The 18550-nt window shown below is 34.0% G+C and overlaps 1 protein-coding gene across 3 annotated transcripts in view; it reads left to right on the top strand.

Annotated features, from left to right (window-relative positions):
• The window catches only part of ODR4 (odr-4 GPCR localization factor homolog), a 38501-nt gene extending 20159 nt beyond the window's left edge, over window positions 1-18342 (top strand). For all 3 annotated transcript variants that reach the window (XM_039257194.1, XM_039257195.1, XM_039257193.1), the window contains 3 exons: window positions 4267-4452; window positions 14531-14641; window positions 16404-18342. In XM_039257194.1, coding sequence (XP_039113125.1) covers window positions 4267-4452; window positions 14531-14641; window positions 16404-16471 — 365 coding nt within the window. In that variant the 3' untranslated portion in view covers window positions 16472-18342. The remainder of the gene's footprint in view (window positions 1-4266; window positions 4453-14530; window positions 14642-16403) is intronic.
• Window positions 18343-18550: the final 208 nt, after the last annotated feature.

Here is an 18550-nt window from a genome sequence, read left to right on the forward strand (position 1 = left end):
TCTTAACCTTTTATAATTATTCCCATTTTTGAGAAATATAAACCATAGCATTTCCGTAATTCGTGTTAATAATATTTTTATTTTTTACTCAAAAAGAGAATTATAATATCAAGTTTGCTTTTTGAAGTTACACATTTTTCACTACCTTCCTACCATTCAAGTCTGAGTTAATTTGCAATTCACAGTTGAATATGTATGTAAATGAAACATGTACATTGGCTTGTTAAGCAAATACTTTTATATTTATAGGAAAAACTTCTCTATATAATTATATAACTAACTTCTTTTAGGACTACTGATGGCTAGTATATTAGGTTTGGTGGACTAATCATTATCTTTTTTGTATTCCTAGTATGATACATTAGTGGAATTGCCAGGTTTTATATTTGTCCTTCCTGTACTTCACAAAGAACCCCGAAGCTCCATTTACTAATAATGTTTAGTTTTACTAAGACATGAATCTGAATCTTACATGTAGCAATTGGATTGAGATTTTTGTTTTGTGAAGTATGTAAAACCTGGTCAGTCAGTCACCCAATCAGCCTATCAGCCTCATGTCAGTGTGGCCTTGTTTTTTGTGGGGTTTTTTTTTTTTTTTAACTGATTGATTTTGAGAGAGAGAGTGCAAAGGAGGAGCAAAGAGAAGGAGAAGGAATCCCAAGCAGGCTCTTCACTGTTAGCACAGAGCCCGATGCTGGGCTCAATCTCATGAACTGTGAGATTATGACCTGAGCCAAAATCTAGAGTCAAATTTAGGGCGCCTGGGTGGTTCAGTCGGTTAAGCATCCAACTCTTGGTTTTGGCTCAGGTCATGATATCACGATTCGTGAGACTGAGCCCCTTGTCAGGCTCTGAGTCAACAGTGGAGACTGCTTGGGATCCTCTCTCTCCCTCTCTCTCTCCTGCTCCTCTACCCGCTCTGGTCCTCTGCTCTCTCTGTCTCAGACAGAAATAAACTTTAAACTTAAAAAAAAAAACTTAAAAAAAAAGTCAGATTTTTAATCACCCACTGAGCCACCCAGGCGCCCCAGTGTGGCCTTGTTTTTACTTCTTAACTTTGTGTGTGTGGTAACTCTCCTGGTACTAAACATTAGTTCACTTTTTTTTTTTTTTTTTTTTTAAATTTATTTATAGGAGAGAGAGAGAGAGACAGCGTGAGCAGGGGAGGGTCAGAGAGAGAGGGAGACACAGACTCTGAAATAGGCTCCAGGCTCTGAGATGGCAGTCAGCACAGAGCCCGATGCAGGGCTCGAACCCACGACATTAGTTCACTTTCTAAGCAACAGTCTGTGCTACAACTGAACTATGAATTTTAGGATTTTCAGGGACATGGGGATACATTCACCACTAATGCCAAAAAGCTATCCTATCACACACATTAGTTAAATACTCCATTTAACAGTGCTTTGATATTATTTTAAATTAAGTGAGCTAGTGTTTTGAAATTTTTGCTGATGTTCAAGGTGATATGTATACATTAAACTTGATGTATTAGAAGTTAACGTTAACAATCTAATGTTATTCCTAAATTTTTAATAAAAATAAAAGTTTTCACTGGTAACTGAGTGGCCTTTGAGGCCTGGGTGAGGAGAATTGGCAGTGTAGTTTGTTAGAAAAAGTGGAGACTAAAGTTCCTAGTTTCTGTGTCTGTTCTGCCCTAACAGAGTCATTTTGGACCAATGACTTAGTCTATGTAAGCATCCATTGTCTTACCTAAAAGACAGGGATTATAGTAGCTACTCTTGGTGGTTGTGAGATTAAATAAGAGGATGTTATTAAAGCCCCTAATACAAATTGGTAAGCCATACATTCAGTAAAGTGGGAGTTAGCATTATGTTGGAGATGATAAAGAATTACTTGATAATTGTCTTTAAGATTTCTTAACTTTAATTTTCGTGAAGTGTATCATTATTTCAAAAAGAAACCAAGTATAAACATATATTTTTTAACCTGTAGTAACAGAATTATTTCTGCAGCATGTTAGATGATTTTAAGATATCAAGATAAAAGAATAATTTGCAAGTGTAATAATAAAAACAAGTGTAAATTTTGAAGTTGCATATATATGTACCAAATAGTTAGGTCTTAGATTTAGTCTTTGTTTTACCTAGTTTATCTTTCTTATATACTGGTAAGATTTTATGTATTTGTCATGTAGAACATATACCATGAAATTAATCTGAACCAGAGTATTTTGGCATGCCTCAGGAAGTCTGCAAAGAGCATATTTACTTTCCTAATCTTGAAAATAAGCATAGTCTTTGAATTCTGGCTGTCCAGATGAAAGAACTTTAGTAGTTCAGTGACAAAAATATAGGAAGTCCAGTCATTCCTTTAACTTATTGTGGTCTTCCCCATCTCTGATTCCCCTTAAGTGTCCTCTGTCAGCCTACATTCAGTCTTGCCCAACTTACTTTGTGAGTTGGGTAAAGAAAACTGAGGTCTCCTCTTCTTCCATTCCTACATCCACATCCATCCATCCCACTTGTCATCTCTGAAGGTTTGCAGTCCTCTGCCGCTGGGCATGGTTCTGCTCTCCAGGTAGCACTTCTCTTCCCTTCGTACAAAGGTCTATTTATCCCTTTAAGAATCAACTCAGGTATCAACTATCCTATTTGCTGTAATACTCCTCTATAAATTAGGATTCTGTTCTTAACCCATAAATACCCAATTAAATTGGCTTGAATTTTTTTCTTTGTTTAAACTAACTCAAATAATGTTTTAACTAGAAGCTCTGTCATGGGAAAATTCCTAAAGGATTTGTAGAATACTTTGTGAGAAGTGTTTTTTTAAAAGATCCTCCTATTTTTAACCTCAGACCAACTGAAAAACTTGGTTTTATTTAGATATTAAATGGCTAATTTAACTTTCTAATTTGAAAATTATAAGTTCTTTTTTTAATACGTAATTTAAAATTATTAGAACTAATTCTTTAACATTCTATAATTCATCTAACAGTTGTGTGATTTTGAATCAAGCATATTTCTTTCTTTTTCAGGCAAACTAGAATTAATGCAGTTTGAAATAGTTTTAAATTTTTGCATGCCAACTACATATAAGCACTGTAACCATCTTTGAAAGTTTTGAACTTAACCTGTTTTAAAACTATACCCCAGAATAAAATTTTACATTCCTAATTTCAATGTGTGGACAATATACATGCTACAGTAAAAATTGCAGTAATATAATATTACAGCTAGGAGGCAGCCTGGTCAAATAGTAAAATTTTTCTCCCAGTTCTCATATGAAAATAAGATAATAAGCAGAATCTGGTAAGAACACATAATTTTTAAGTCTTAGCATTTCCTGTGACACTTAAAGCATTGTTCATCACCTTCTGTTTATAATTGTATGATGTTTCTAGTTTCCTGACAAGGAAATGTAGATTGCTACTAAAATGAGCCCTAGTTTTCAACTTGATCAGTACGTTAGTAGCTTATTTAATCATAACCATTGCCAAAAGAGGTCATTCTTTACACAAAATCTCTTTGTTAATAGTTCATTAGAATCAATGGTGTTGAACTAAACAGTAGTTGTGTGTTTATATAGACCAGTGGCTATGTTAAAATTTAGGGGAAGTATTAAATTTTACTTTGTGAGTATTCAACGTAGTTATTGTTTATTTAGATCCAGATTAGTTTTCCTAATGATAATTTAAGAATGTAAAAAGGTGTTACAGTTAACAAGATAAATACTAGCAGTAAGAATGAGGTAAAGGGAAAATGAAAAAGCAGGATGAAGTTGATATTAAGCCTGACATATAATCAGGCTAGATCTAGTAAGATGAAGTCAGTGGTAAGATCAGTGCTAAATGTAGCATCATGTCCTATACACTTGACGTAAGTGAGCTACTAATTTGGCTCCAGATTTGCATGAAGAAGATAAATATTATTTATTAAATTCATTGCTTGTGAGGTTAAACAAGAAAAACAACAATTTCTGAGACCAGGGACAAAATTCTCTACTAGGTATTCCTTCCTAGAACAGTGGATATTACAAGAATGTATAACTAACAGTATCTTCACATTGAAGGCAATGGGTAAGTTTATATTTTGTAGGAGCATTGTTTAATCCCTTGCAGAGGCCAAGGGTGGTAAGGTAAAGCAGAATTCAGTAAGAGCAATTCTGTGTTAGATCGATTAGGAAATGAAAAGACTTTTCAAGTTGTATTTTTATTAGTGTATATTTTCATATACTTATAAAAATATATCACTGATGCTAGTGACAGACCTATCTAAATATTGATAATGTTCCTTCTCCGTTTAGATTCCGAAAAAGAGTTTCACATCCTCCCTCACCGAGTTTTTGTCCCCATTCCGGGATCCACTATAATGTTATGTGATTATAAATTTGGTGATGAGTCAGCTGAAGAAATGAGAGACCATTTTATAGAGATGTTAGATCATGTGATTCAAATAGAAGATTTGGAAATTGCAGAGGAAGTAAACACAGGTAATTATATAATGTTACTTAAGAAACTGATTAGACTTTTGCTAAGATTACCTATGAGGCATCTAATATAAATGTGTCTTTAGATTTCTTTAACACTAGTGCTGTTTGATATTTTCAAGGCATTTAAAAATGGTCTGTTTAATTTCCATATATATAAACACGTAGTGTTTTCTTGGAAAATTCTACCAAAATTTAAGATATTTAAAGTTTTTCCAAGCCTAGCAAGTAGATCTTCATTTTAAAAATTCATCCTTAAGTAGGTGGAAATATACAGCTCTTAGATATTTGTTTTATTAAATGGAAAGTTTTCTTAAAATTCATTATCTTAATATTTGGCTAAGCATAATGTCACAATGTTTTTTAAACACTTTATTAAACATCTTTTCCATACTATTGGCCTTTATTTTCTTCCCTCTTTCATATAATTGGGATACTAAGCTGAAATAGGCAGTCCTGAACATTGGATCAACATTATTTTTATAGAGCACAGATTTGCCATACTATCTAATTATGTAACATATTTTCTTTCCCTGTTACTTTCACATTTGACCTTACATTTTAGAAGGGTGGTTTTGTTTTGCTTTGGTTTGGTTTGTTTTTGTTTTGTTTCTAGTGAAGGCAGGATATGAAAACATATCTGTAAATAAGTATACAAGAATGTATAGCAGGTGTCCTGAAACAAATAATTATTTGCACATTATCATTAAATATTAGGTTCATAGCTATTTATCAAACTTGAAATTTCTGCTATAGTAGAAAGTCTAAGTTTTGAATAATGGATGTTTATGAAATTTTAATATAGCAATTTTCAAGTCTTTTTTCTAATTCTTATTTCTTAATTATTCTTCTTTGACTTAACTAATTCCTGCCCACCACCATAAGAGTGTTTGATTCAGAGTACTCTTGTTACTATGGTGAGTCAAGTAAGTGTTTGGTTGGTAAATATCACATCTGTCAGTAAAACCTTAGGTTAGTTGGAGACCACCGAGTTTGTTTGTTTTTTTCCCCCAACAACTCCCAGTTAGTATTAATTATGATGTGGAACAGTAAGCTTGTTTTAAAAAAAAAAAAACTTTAAATTGCTCAGTATCTGATGTTAAAGCAGAAGGTGTGTTTTAGATCTTTGAAAATTAATATTTTTTAAGGTACAACAATAGCACATTCCCTAACTGATAGATATTTTGAAAGTAAATTGATGAAAAATGTTTGCTGCTTTCTGAATTATGTTTTCCCAAATTAGTGCCTGCACTCTTCTGCCAACCAGACTTAGTCATGAGTGTAGGGATTTTTGATTGTTTTGTTTGCTTCTGTCTCTAGTGCCTAATGATAGTTCTTGACCCATTCTGTTGTTGATAACCTGAATGGATTTTATGTGGTATCATTAGAGCTGACCTAGTTCATCCTTTCTTTCTTTTTTTTTTTTTTTTAATTTTTCTTTATTTCTGAGAGAGAAAGAGAGAGAGATAGTGTGAGCAGCGGAGGGTCAGAGAGAGAGGGAGACACAGTATCCGAAACAGGCTCCAGCTGGCTGTCAGCACAGAGCCCGACACGGGGCTCAAAACACGGGGCTCGAACCCATGAACCGCAAGACCATGACCTGAGCCGAAGCCGGACACTTAGCCGACTGAGCCACCCAGGCGCCCCTAGTTCATCCTTTCTTAGAACACTGAAATCTGTATTCCTAGGAGATGGGGATTTATTTATTTATTTAATTTTTTAAAAAATGTTTTATTTATTTCTGAGAGAGAGACAGCGTGAACAGGGGAGGGTCAGAGAGAGAGGGAGACACAGAATCCAAAACAGGGTCCAGGCTCTGAGCTGGCAGCACAGGGCCTGACATTGGGCTCGAACCCATGAACCATGAGATCATGACCTGAGTCGAAGTCGGACGCTTAACCGACGAAGTCCCCCAGGTGCCCTGGAGATGAGGATTTAGATATATCTTCCTTGTTCTGAATACCAATCTGCCTTCCTATAACTTATACCTTCTGTAACCTAGAGCAGTTAAACATGAGTACTTCTTTATTTAGGCCATGCTTTAAATTTGAGGGCAGCTATCATGCCTTAGGTATGTTAAAGCCAAGTATCCACACATACCTTTAACTTGTCTCTTTATTATAGTTTCCAGACCTCATTTTTTCTTACCACCTTGTTTGTCTTCAAATTAGGAGGTTTTAACCTGTGGTGCCCATAACCTTTGGGGTCATAGCTGGCTTTCAGAAGATCATAGACCATTTGAAAGTAATTGTATAGTTTTTTCAGGAGAAAGATCTATAGATGTTAAAGGGTTGGTGACCTAAAAAAATTAAAAACTACTTGTTTAGATATATTCTGTTTTCCTTTACTTGAAATATATTATCCTAAATTCAACATAATATTCTAATAATAATACTAGCTGTTATTTATATTGAACCTACTCTGTGTACTAGGCACTGATTTAAGAGCCTTACAAATGCTAAATCTTTTAATCCTTTAACAACCCTGTGGTATAGATACTATTATTAGTCTCATTTTCCAAATGAGAAAATTGAAGCTCAGAAAGGTCAAGTAACTTTTCCAGGCTTACACAGCTGGTAGATGTTGGAGCTAGAATTTAAACTTTATACTGCAGTAGAAAGAATGGATATTAAACTCTATTATTAACAGAAATTAATGAAGAACTATAATTTTTTTAAAGTAATATACAGATTGAAAATAAATCCAAGTAGCTTCCACCACTGTACTATGTTTGTAGAGAAGCAGCCGTGACAGCCTTGCATGACGGCCTCCCCAAAACAAAACTAAAGCCCAATAAATTCAAACTCTTATGAAACCATTGTATGTGCAAACATTGATTGACTCTTCCATAAAATTTACAAGGAAGGAACTTTTCCTCGCTTGTTCACTGTTGTATTTCCAGTACTTTACTAAGAACCAGCCTTAACACATCATAAGTACTCAGTAAATATTTGATGACTAAACAAGTTACAGATTTAGTCCTAAGGTTTGAAATCCATAGATCAGTATCATACTGATTCTGTCTTCAAGGAGCTAAATAACACTTTTTTTAACCTATATAGACATAAACTTTTAAGTACTCAAACTGAGTGAATCCTTCCACTATACTTTATTGTAATTATGTGCTGCTCTTTTACATTATTTTGTATACTTACAATAATTAGTTAACTCCTCAGTTGCATTTAATCTTCCACATTTAACTGTCAAGATTTTTGAGAGTAAGCCCTCCTAGAATGTTTATTTCTCAGAGGCCCATGCCTAAAATGTGATAGGTATTTATAAATACTTGTTAATAACTGACTGATGTATACTATACAGGTCATTTTTTGGACGTTATAGCACATCTTTTTTTTAATACTTCTTTTATGTTTGAAAAATTGTAAATTAAATCTAGCCAGATGCAAGGTTTTTAAGTTTTCTGTAATGAACTACCCTGAACATGAAGATTTAAAAAGGGTGTAATAGTCATAGTTCTATGGACAAGTAGTTTAGAACATTTTAAGGGGCATAGAACTTTTAAGACATGACAATTTACAGTAGTTGAAATATTCTAGGTTACAGCTTTTAGTGTGACTGTTCATCAGGTATTTATTAAACATTTGCTCTGTTCAAGGAAATGATAGGAAATGATGTTCAAGGAAAGCTTCCTTTCCTCAAAAGCCTATAATCTGATTTGGAAGAGATAATGTGTATGCATTATTAATAATGCAGAAATGTAGTAAAGTCTTAAGAGGAGCTGAGAACTTAAGATTAATGATCAGAAATTTAGAGTCTCCAGTGATGTTGTTATTCATTGAGAAAAAAATATGTTGACTGTAGGTTAGTGATAATAACCTACAATAACCAGGTTTCGACATTACTATTTTCAGATTTTATCATTGTTTTTTTAATGTATCGCTCTAACTGAAAGCACGCATCTATTGTATGAATTGATGCTCTATTCTATATAGTGGGTAATCCCAAATATAGTAAAAGTTCCATAATTGTAATGATTCTTAGAATTGTATCCTTGCAAATAATTAAAAGACTTTTTTTTAGCCTCAAGATAATATGCTTCTCATCTATTATTATCAGATTTAAATGTCATTCTCTAATGAGTTATTTTTTCATATACAGGTATACTAAATATATTTCAATCCTGTTTCTCACCTGTCCTTCAGTAAGCTTTATCATTAACATTGTACCATGTTAAATATTAGTCTGAGCTAATAACTGAAGTATTTAAAAATAACTTTAATATTAGATGATATGTAAATGTTCCTTAGTTTTTTTTGTGGGTTTTGGTTTTCATAATCTTTTAAAATATCAGTACATAGTGGGTGCTTGGGTGGTTCAGTCAGTTAAATGTCCGACTTTGGCTCAGGTCATAATCTCACAGTTTGTGTGTTCGAGCCCTACATTGGGCTCTATGCTGACAGCTCAGAGCCCAGAGTCTGCTTCAGATTCTGTGTCCCTCTCTCTCTGCCCCTCTCCAACTCACACTCTGTCTCTCTCAAAAATAAACAAACATTAAAAAATTTTTTAAAGCCCTCCCATTAAAATATTGGTATTTAGTTGTATATCTCACACTCTTTTAAAATTATTTTCTTGCCTTTTTTTTGTATGCTGGTAATCTAGTATAGAAATGGATTAACTGAGTAGGAAGACTTTAATATTACAAACACAAAGGAACAAAACAGCAAGTTGGAAAATTTAGCTGTGTATACTTAAATGTATCCTGTGTCAAACTCATGATTTCTAGATTATATGTTTTTCTAGTATTATATAATATATTGAAGATACTACTTCATTATGGGAAATGTGCTTCTTTTGGGACTCTGCACTGCTTTTGAAACATACATAAATCCAACTGAGTGATTGAATGATTACTTTAAAAAATTTGTTTTAATTTATTTTGAGAGAGAAAGAGAGAACATGAGCAAGGGAGGGGCAGAGGGAGAGAGAGAGAGAGAGAATTTCCAAGCAGGCTCTGCACTGTCAGTGCAGAGCTTGATGCTGGGCTCAGTCTTACAAACTGTGGGGTCATGACCTGAGCCGAAATCAAAAGTCGGACACTCAACCATTTGAGCTACCAGGTTACCCTGATTGATTACTATTTTTGATTGCCTATTATGTACTAAGCATTAGGATTCTAGAGATCAAATGTATAGTCCTGACTCTTAAGAAGCTCATAGTATAGTAGGAAATACAGAGAAATGAGTTAATATAAAACAAGGTGATAGTTCTATAATAGAGGAATAAACATAATTATCAGAACATACAGCACAGGCATTATCCTCATATGGGATTAGAGAAAAATCTGAGAGCATCTGTGTTCATTCTGTGACATTTGGGTTCATTTTGAAGGATGAACACAATTAAAGTAAGTCTAGGCTTTTTAGGAACTGACCGCTAGCATCAGATGTATTGTGGCCAAGAATATGACTTCTCTAGAATTATATTAGTTTTGCTTTATTAAGTGTTTGTTGAATTAGAAGGAATACTTTGGTAATCAGCATATTTTTAATAGCAAAAAAACATATTCCCAAATTATGGGACAGGGCAAAAGCAAACATTTTAATAGAAAAATTAAGTGCCTTTTCATAAATGTCCTATTAGTTTAGAACTGTATTCACTTATTCACTCCTTTATTTCTCAGTTTACTTATTTATCACTCCTTTATTCATTTATTGGTTACTCAGAAATATTATATGCATAATTTTATGGAGGTAGTATTTTAACTGAGTCCAGGTGTGCCACTTACATCTATGTAACTTTAAACAAATCACCCCAGAGCCCGATTCTCTTGGGGTTGATATGAGAATTTAGTATGAATGTTAAGGAGAATGCTTTGCAAACAAAAAGAGATACATAACTGTAAGATGATAAAACTTTTCAAAAATGAGCGCTCTGAGTTGTGATGAAAAATATTAACATTAAAGTATGAAAATAGTATATTATGATATACATAGATTTTCCTAAATATTTGAAATTAGGGTTTTCATATAAAATAAACCATAAAAGTGGAGTTCAAATGTTCCAGTTCAAAAATTAAAATAAATTACTATACATTTAGGGGTGTTAAACTTGTATTTCTAAGTATTTGATGTTATTATTTGCTGATTATTGTTCTTTCTATACTATAATATACTTGCCAAGTAGTTGCTATGTTTGAAATACATATTTTGCCAGGTAAGTACCTTAAAATAACATACTTTTAAATGACTTAAGGGATGAAGAACAATTTGTTTGTAAAAATGACTCACTTAAGGTGAGGGATAACTGTGGCTTTAGAATTTCTTAGGTGCATTAGTCATCTCCTACTAGATATTAACTTAGTAACTCAGATGTACTTTATCTATAGTATCAGCTAAAAATTTGGAGACATACCTTTAAAATCTAGTGAAACTCATCTTTGGCAATTCTGTCTTTGAGAATTGAGCTAATTAATTTTGTTGTTTGGTTAAACATAATTATAAAGGAAAGAGAAGTAATAATGAACATGTATTTTTACGACTATGTCACTGGCTATAGGGAAATCTCATTACTTTAGTATTCCGGAATGGGGAAGAAGACAACTGAAGAGTTCAAGTCCTTACATTTTATTTTAAGCAGCTAAACAGTCCTACCTACCTATCAACCGCTTAGAATAAAATTGAACACATTTACAACTTAGCAGCATTCATTATGGCTCTTGTTTTCTCTTTTGTTGACAATCGCTCAAAAAGATTACTTTCTTACATGATTAATTGGGGGTTTGTCTAAAGTTAAAATTACCTGGTTTTAAGAAATGATTAAGATCTACCTTCCTATCAAACCATGTTATTTGCATTTAAATTTCAGATTCTAGGAAAATGACATAGTGTCTGAGATTTGAATTAAAGTCCTAAACTCCCCACCAAAACAAACACAAATAAATTGTTAGGGCTCTGCTTCAGTAAAATGACCTCAGATTTGTATCAAATGAATACGATTTTGTATGACAGATTTGACATGGAAATAGAGCAATGAAATATCTTTTTTAGAGAAGTAAGTTATTTGTGCAGAGGATTTGACATACTAGAGCATGACTTTTGCATATAACAATTCAGTATTAAATGTATAAGTAATGTGATGACAAAAACATTTTTGTGTTCTTTAAATACAAGTACTCAAGTAAAAAAAATCCTTTAGCAAGTAATTATCCTGCTTCATTCATTATTTTTGGTATCTGATATAAGGATTTTAGTGCCCCCCCAAAAGTTTTTCAGTACTGATATTCACTAATACAAAAGCTGAAGTTGTATGTGAGTTACCATGAATAAAATGTACTGTGCGTTCATCCTTCTGACCTATAGGTGAAGTTAGGGGAAATATGAAGCAGGTGGGCTAATGTAATCTAGAACTAAGCTGTTACAGCCCTTGAGAAAACTAGGAACTATGGAAATATAAAAGACTGAATGGTTCGAGACATTTGATAAGAATCTGTTAACCTCTGAAACCAATATGATAGGGGAGAAAAAGAAAGAGAGAGGAGGGTTTATATTTGTCTTTAAAGTACTTTCATCATATGCTTGAAGAGGGAAAAAAGGAACAGTGATGGCCTAGATTGTAATGAAGTAGTTGTTAAAGATGATTTCTGAAAATGACAGTAAACTTTTCTTCATGGTAAAATTAGGCAGTTTTTTCTTTTTCTTTCATCCATTTTGTTACCACAGATACCTGTTTCCATAAGTTTATGTATCATACTTGTGAGCCTGTGCTGTTATATTGAGATATAAAGATGTCTATAAGGACATTTTAAATTCAAGCAATTAGCTATTTTACTTTGAATTTAAATAGTAGCAATTACTGACTCCCTGTGTTCCCTTTGTAAATAAAGGAATCAACATGAAGCACATTCTTTCACATAGTTCCTCTAGAGTTCTATAGAGCAGCATTTGATTACCACCTCTGAGGGAAGAAAGGGAGTCTGGCTCCAGGAGCCCTTCATTTTTGTTTTAGGCAACGTAATTCTAGTTTCATCTGTGTTAGTTGCTGGGATTTTCTGTCAGATTCTTTATCATTAGAGGAAAAAAATGAAAACCACCGGCCTATGTGATCTCTAAGGATGTTTTTAGTTCAAACACTATTTTTTTTTTTAAGTTTATGTACTTTGAGTGATAGTGCATATGCACTCTAGATGGAGGTTGGGGGAGGGGCAGAGATGAGAAAGAATCCCAGGCAGGCTCTGTGCCATGAACTGTGAGATCATGACCTAAGCTGAAATCAGGAGTTGGACCCTTAACCGATCAAACCACCTGGGTTCCCTTTTGGTTCAAACGCTTTTAATCAATGTTTAACTCAACTAAACCACCCTACATAAATTATTGGCAATATAATGAAATAGAATGAGAACTTGTATTTGAATCCTCAGTCCTGCTACCCATTACCCTCAAATATACACTTAACTCCCAAGTCCTGTTTTCCATCTATAAAATGTGATAAAGTAGTTGCCTTGCTTAACATTGAGTCGTTTTAAAGTCAAATTTATGATCATATTTTGCTTATATACAGTAGTCCTTCCTTATTTGCAGAGGATAAGTCCCAAGATCCCCCAATAGAAGCCTGAAACTAGTACTGAACTCTCTATACTGTGTTTTTTCCTATTTTTATGTACTTGTGATAAAGTTTAATTTATAAATTAGGCACAGTAAGAGATTATGACAATACCTAACAATAAAATAGAACAGTCATAACAATAACTATAAAAAAGTTTTGTGCATGTGCTCTCTTTCTCACCGTGTTTCCTTGTATTTATACTCACCCTTCTTGTGATGATATGAGATGACAAAATGCCTTATAATGAGATAAAGTGAGGTGAATGACACAGGCATTGTGACAAAGCATTAGGCCACTGTTGACCTTCTGACGCTGTCAGAAGTAGGCTCATCTGTTATTGGACTGCAATTGACTACAGGTATCCGAAACTGCAGATAAGAGGGTACTATTGTATGTCAGGGCGCCTGGGTGGCTGTCAGTTAAGTGTTCAACTCTTGATTTCAGCTCAGGTCATTACCTCATGGTTCGTGAGTTCAAGGCCTGGGTTGAGCTCTGTGCTGACAGTGTGGAAACCTGCTTGGAATTCTCTTTCTCTCTCTCTCTTTCAAAATAAATAAACATGAAAAAAATTTAAAGGGTACAGCTATATGTCAAATTTCAGGTTAGATTCAGTCAGCAAACTTTTTCTCCATAGGTCCAAATAGTAAATATTTTAAGGCTTTGTAGGGCACATAAGATCTGGCCCATGGGCTGCAGTTTACAAATCCCTGCGTTTATTATTAATATCTAATTATTTGAAGTTACTAATTGTCAAACCATCAATAAGAATGATAGAAATTAATCCCAATTAAGAGTGAAGGTTACCCTGCTTCTATCTGGTTTAGTTTTTGATAGTCAGTTTATTTCTACTACCATGTAGTAAATGAATTATAATTTGTGGGACTCGCTCAGAACTAGTTCTATGGCTGTTTGGTTTCAGTCAGTTATAAAATTACATACACTATTTCAAAAATTGTCAGTTTGACGTATTTTCCATGAGATTGAATTTGCCTGCATTTGATAATGAGCAAATACTTTGTGTTATTAAAAAAAAAAGTCAAATTGAAGGAAAATGGAGCCTATTGTATATGCTTTTTATAATATTCTGTAAAACTCATTTTCTTTTTTTCTTTTTCTTTTTTTTTTTTTTACAAATAGTTTATTGTCAAGTTGGTTTCCATATAACACCCAGTGCTCATCCCCAGAAGTGCCCTCCTCCATGCCCATCTCCCCCCTCCCCCCCCACATCCATCAGTCCTCAGTTTGTTTCTCAGTATTCAAGAGTCTCTCATGGTTTGCCTCTCTCCCTTTCCCCCACCATTTCCCCCCTTCTTCTCCCCCATGGTCCTCAGTTAAGTTCCTCCTAATCCTCGTATACGTGCAAACATATGATATTTGTCCTTCTCTGCCTGACTTATTTCGCTAAGCATAACACCCTCAAGGTACATCCATGTTGCTACACATGGCCAGATTTCATTTGTAAAACTCATTTTAAAATGGTAGTTCTCATTTAGGAATTATTATTATTACTCTTCTCTTGCAGCTTGTATGAGGTACTCTGCAAATACTGAAGCTTCATTGGACAACACAGATGATGAACATCCAGAACAACCAATTAAAACTAGAATAATACTGAAAATTCAGCAAAACATAGGTATTTAATGTCTTTTATGACATTGAAAAGATATTTTGAAGTTGGGTTTTGTTATTATTTTAAAGTTATTTCCATTCCATTTTGCTCTCTTAAACGTACTCGTTTAAGCTGTGTTTATTGAGTATTATAGAAAGTTCTGGATCCTGGAGATGGAAAGATTTATAAATAATGCATTGTCCCAAGTGCCCTCACACATGATACTTTCTATTAATTTTTTTTTTGGTGCTTTTAGAAGAAAACATGTTGAGTTTTGCGACTGTATCAGTATAGTTGGGCAAATGCTTTGCAGACTGGTGTTCTTTGCAAAACTGTTATTGTAGAAGATTTTGATATGTGTGCTATGAAAAAGGTCAAATTCAAGTTTGGAAAATCGTGATGAATTTTTAAATTTTAAAGGCTCCAACAAGTGTGGCAGTCACTGTAACATTGTTCAGACTTACTGATTGAAGAACATACAGACTGTTGTTAAGTGGAATGCCAATTTGAGAAACACTTTGTGAGCATTAAGACTTTTGACTGAGAGAAGCCAGAAAATGTAGTTGTTTTTCTTGTCACTTACTCATTAGATAATTACCCAATTCTTTCTACCTAGGTGTGTGTATATGTCTGTGTCTGTGTCTGGACTCCTCTGGTCAGTTTTGTTTTGATTAACTTAGAATTATCAGGGAGCAAAATGAATAAAAAAAAAGTTACCAGCACAAGCTTACTAATTCTTAGATTTTATAATGGTGGAATCTGAGTTTTTGTAGTTTTAATAGCTATGCATTTGACTTTGCCTTGTAATGTTTGAGACATACTGCATATTGAGCTCTCTTATGGTTTAAGCTAGGAACCATGAAATGGCTGGGATGTCAGTATACATATTTATATTATTTAATTCATTTATTTTTTAAACTTTTATTTAAATCCAACCTAGTTAATATATAGCATAATCATGGTTTCAAGAGTATAATTTAGTGATTCATCACTTACATAAAACACCTAGTACCTCTCCCAACAAGTACCCTCTTTAGTACCCATCATCCATTTAGCCCATCCCCCCTACCACCCCTCGAGCAACCCTCAGTTTGTTCTTTGTATTTAAGAGTCTTATGGTGTGCTTCTTGCTCTGTTTTTATCTTATTTTTCCTTTTCTTCCCCTATGTTCATCTGTTTCTTACATTCCACATATGAGTGAAATCATATGGTATTTGTCTTTCTCTGACTTATTCAGAGTACATATTTATGGAAGCTTTTTTGGGGCACCTGGGTGGCTCAGTCAGTTAAGCATCTGATTTCAGCTCAGGTCATAATCTAGCAGTTTGTCAAGCCCCATGTCAGGCTCTGTGCTGACAGCACAGATTCTCTCTCTGCTCCTCCCCCACTCACACTCTGTCTCCCTTTCTCTCAAAAATAAATAAACATTAAAAAATTTTTCAAAAAATAAAAGAAACCTTTTCAAGTATGTATGAGTCTTTCTCTTAGGTGTGTGTGAGTACACATTGGTTAAAGAGAGATGCTTTTTTTTTTTTAAAGGTTTTGTTTGCTAAGAGCTAAAGTACATGGTTACCAGCTCAACCTTGACAATCTCTTCAACTTACTGCTGTATTCTCCTCCTAAGACTTTGCTGGCTTTTAGTACATATATGTGTGTGGAAGTATATGCGTTTGTGCATGTGTGTCTCATTTAGGCCCATCAGTTACCTGCATTTCAGAGCCAAGGATCGGTTACCTTTCTTTTGCTCATCCCATCTCCATGTGTTTTGTGTTTGTCTCACTTGTAGGTGTGATCACAGCTGTTGCAGTTGCAGTCCTTGCTGCTGGGATCTCCTTTCACTACTTCAGTGATTAGGGTGAGACACAAAGAGCTTCCTGATCATCCAGAGAACACTGACCACCAATTATGAATCATAAAGATGCAGACCATCCATATACATTTCAGACAGTAGCAGCCAGATCTGCTGCCAGTAATGCCTACTAGGTGTGTTTCTGACTAAACTGAAATCACCAGCTGCCTTGTTTAGCTCTGCTTATATTATAGATGGCTCAGGCTTCCAGAAATAAAGTTGTGCATATAGATAGAAGTTGCATGTAACAAATCCTTATTATCTATTTTTAAAAATGTACAAAATGATGGCTTATTTTCATAGATTTTAGTCCTGTTGATCTGGACCACATATTGATCAGGATATTGAAAATTTGAATAGTCAGGGTTGACTGAATATCTTACAGTAACTGGAGAAATGTCTACAAAGTGGGGCAACTACCTATTGGGTAAACTCATATTCTAGGACCTTTCAAAGGTATACTCATTTACAGAATATTGATTGAGTTCTGGTGAAGGAATAAGGCAACCTTTCCAGAGAGGTTTGAATTGGTAAGGATTGTCATAAATCATGTGCTTTCTCAGGTTAGTATATCATACCTGTTATAATATATTAGACTTTTACTTCTAGCAGTACTTTAGGCTATGTACTACAAAACTAAATCCTGAATAAAACCTACTTTTGAATGCATTGATCGGCTCAAAGAGAGTAGGGAATTTTCTGAGAATCAAAATGAACACATTTGGAGTTGGGAATTGTGAATACTGCAAGTGGGCAGTGGTTACTCAGATGGCAAATACTAGTTGCAACACTGCCATATGCAATTTGCCTTGGACTAGAAACAAGGAGATGAATCTGAATCTGACATGCTATCCTAGCCAGGACAGTTGAAGTGGCTACTCAGTTTATAATATCCCATAACTCTGGCAGAAACAAGATACAGGCTCAAGATTTCCATAGATTAAGATGTTATTTCATGACTAGAGATTACCAGGTGCACATTGAAACCAGCTAGCATGAGAAAGAACCCATAGAAATAATAAACTTTGGATTCATTTCTCCATAATCTCATCACCAACTTCTGTGAAAGACGGAACGACAGGCACATTGAAAAATAAAGAACTACTAAAAATGAAAAAAAATGTTACATGAAATTAAAAAAAAAAAACACCTCAAGCATGTTGAATATCATATTAGACTCAACTGCAGACACGATAAATAAACTGGAAGTGAGTTCTAAAGAAATTATCTAGTGCTCAGCAAGGAGAAACAAGGAGCAAGAAAATAAAAATATTAGAAGTTAAGAGATATGGAGACAAGAATTACAAAGATTAGAAGTATTACGAGGAAAGAATAGAGACGGGTGGAGGAGTGGCAATATTTGAAGGAGTCCAGATTTGTCGAAAAAATATGACTTCATGATTTCAAGAAACATGGCACATCCCAAGCATATATGGATCAAATCCATGCCTAAACCCAAACTAGCGTAACAAAACGATACCAAACACAAGATTTTAAGAGCAATCAAAGAGACAAAAAGATCAATGATGGCAAGACAGTCACATACTTAGTAGGCTTCTCAATAGCAACAATGTGCTCAAAAGATGATGGAATAATACCTTCAAAATTAAGAGAAAAACTAATTATCAACTTAGAATTTGTACCAAGCAGTACTGAAATGGTTAGACGAAAAGCAGATTTTTGCCATCAACAGACCTTCACTAAAGAAACTGCAAACGGATGGTCTTCAAGAAGGAAAATGATTCCACAAGGATGATCTGAAATTGAAGGACTAGTGAACATGTAAATCAAGTGTTGTTAATATAAAACAATTGTAATGAAAGAAGTAAAACTGTAAACAAATGTAAAATTAAATAAACATTTTATGCAACATGAATGTGGACTTCTAAAATAGGATATAATTGAAAAACTGGATAATAGCTTATAAGATGGGAGGAGGGTGGTTAGAATTAAAGTGTTCTTTATTATTCAGAGAGTGGTTGAAGATACTGTTCAAAGTTTGTTAAATACATGTGAAATTTCGAGTGTAACGGCTAAAATAGATATGGAATGAATCATTGCAAAGGAAAAGAAGTTTAAAATAA

This window comes from Hyaena hyaena, unplaced genomic scaffold (genome assembly GCF_003009895.1).
Source record: "Hyaena hyaena isolate Hyena2069 unplaced genomic scaffold, ASM300989v1 scaffold_606, whole genome shotgun sequence".
NCBI classification, from domain to species: domain Eukaryota; kingdom Metazoa; phylum Chordata; class Mammalia; order Carnivora; family Hyaenidae; genus Hyaena; species Hyaena hyaena.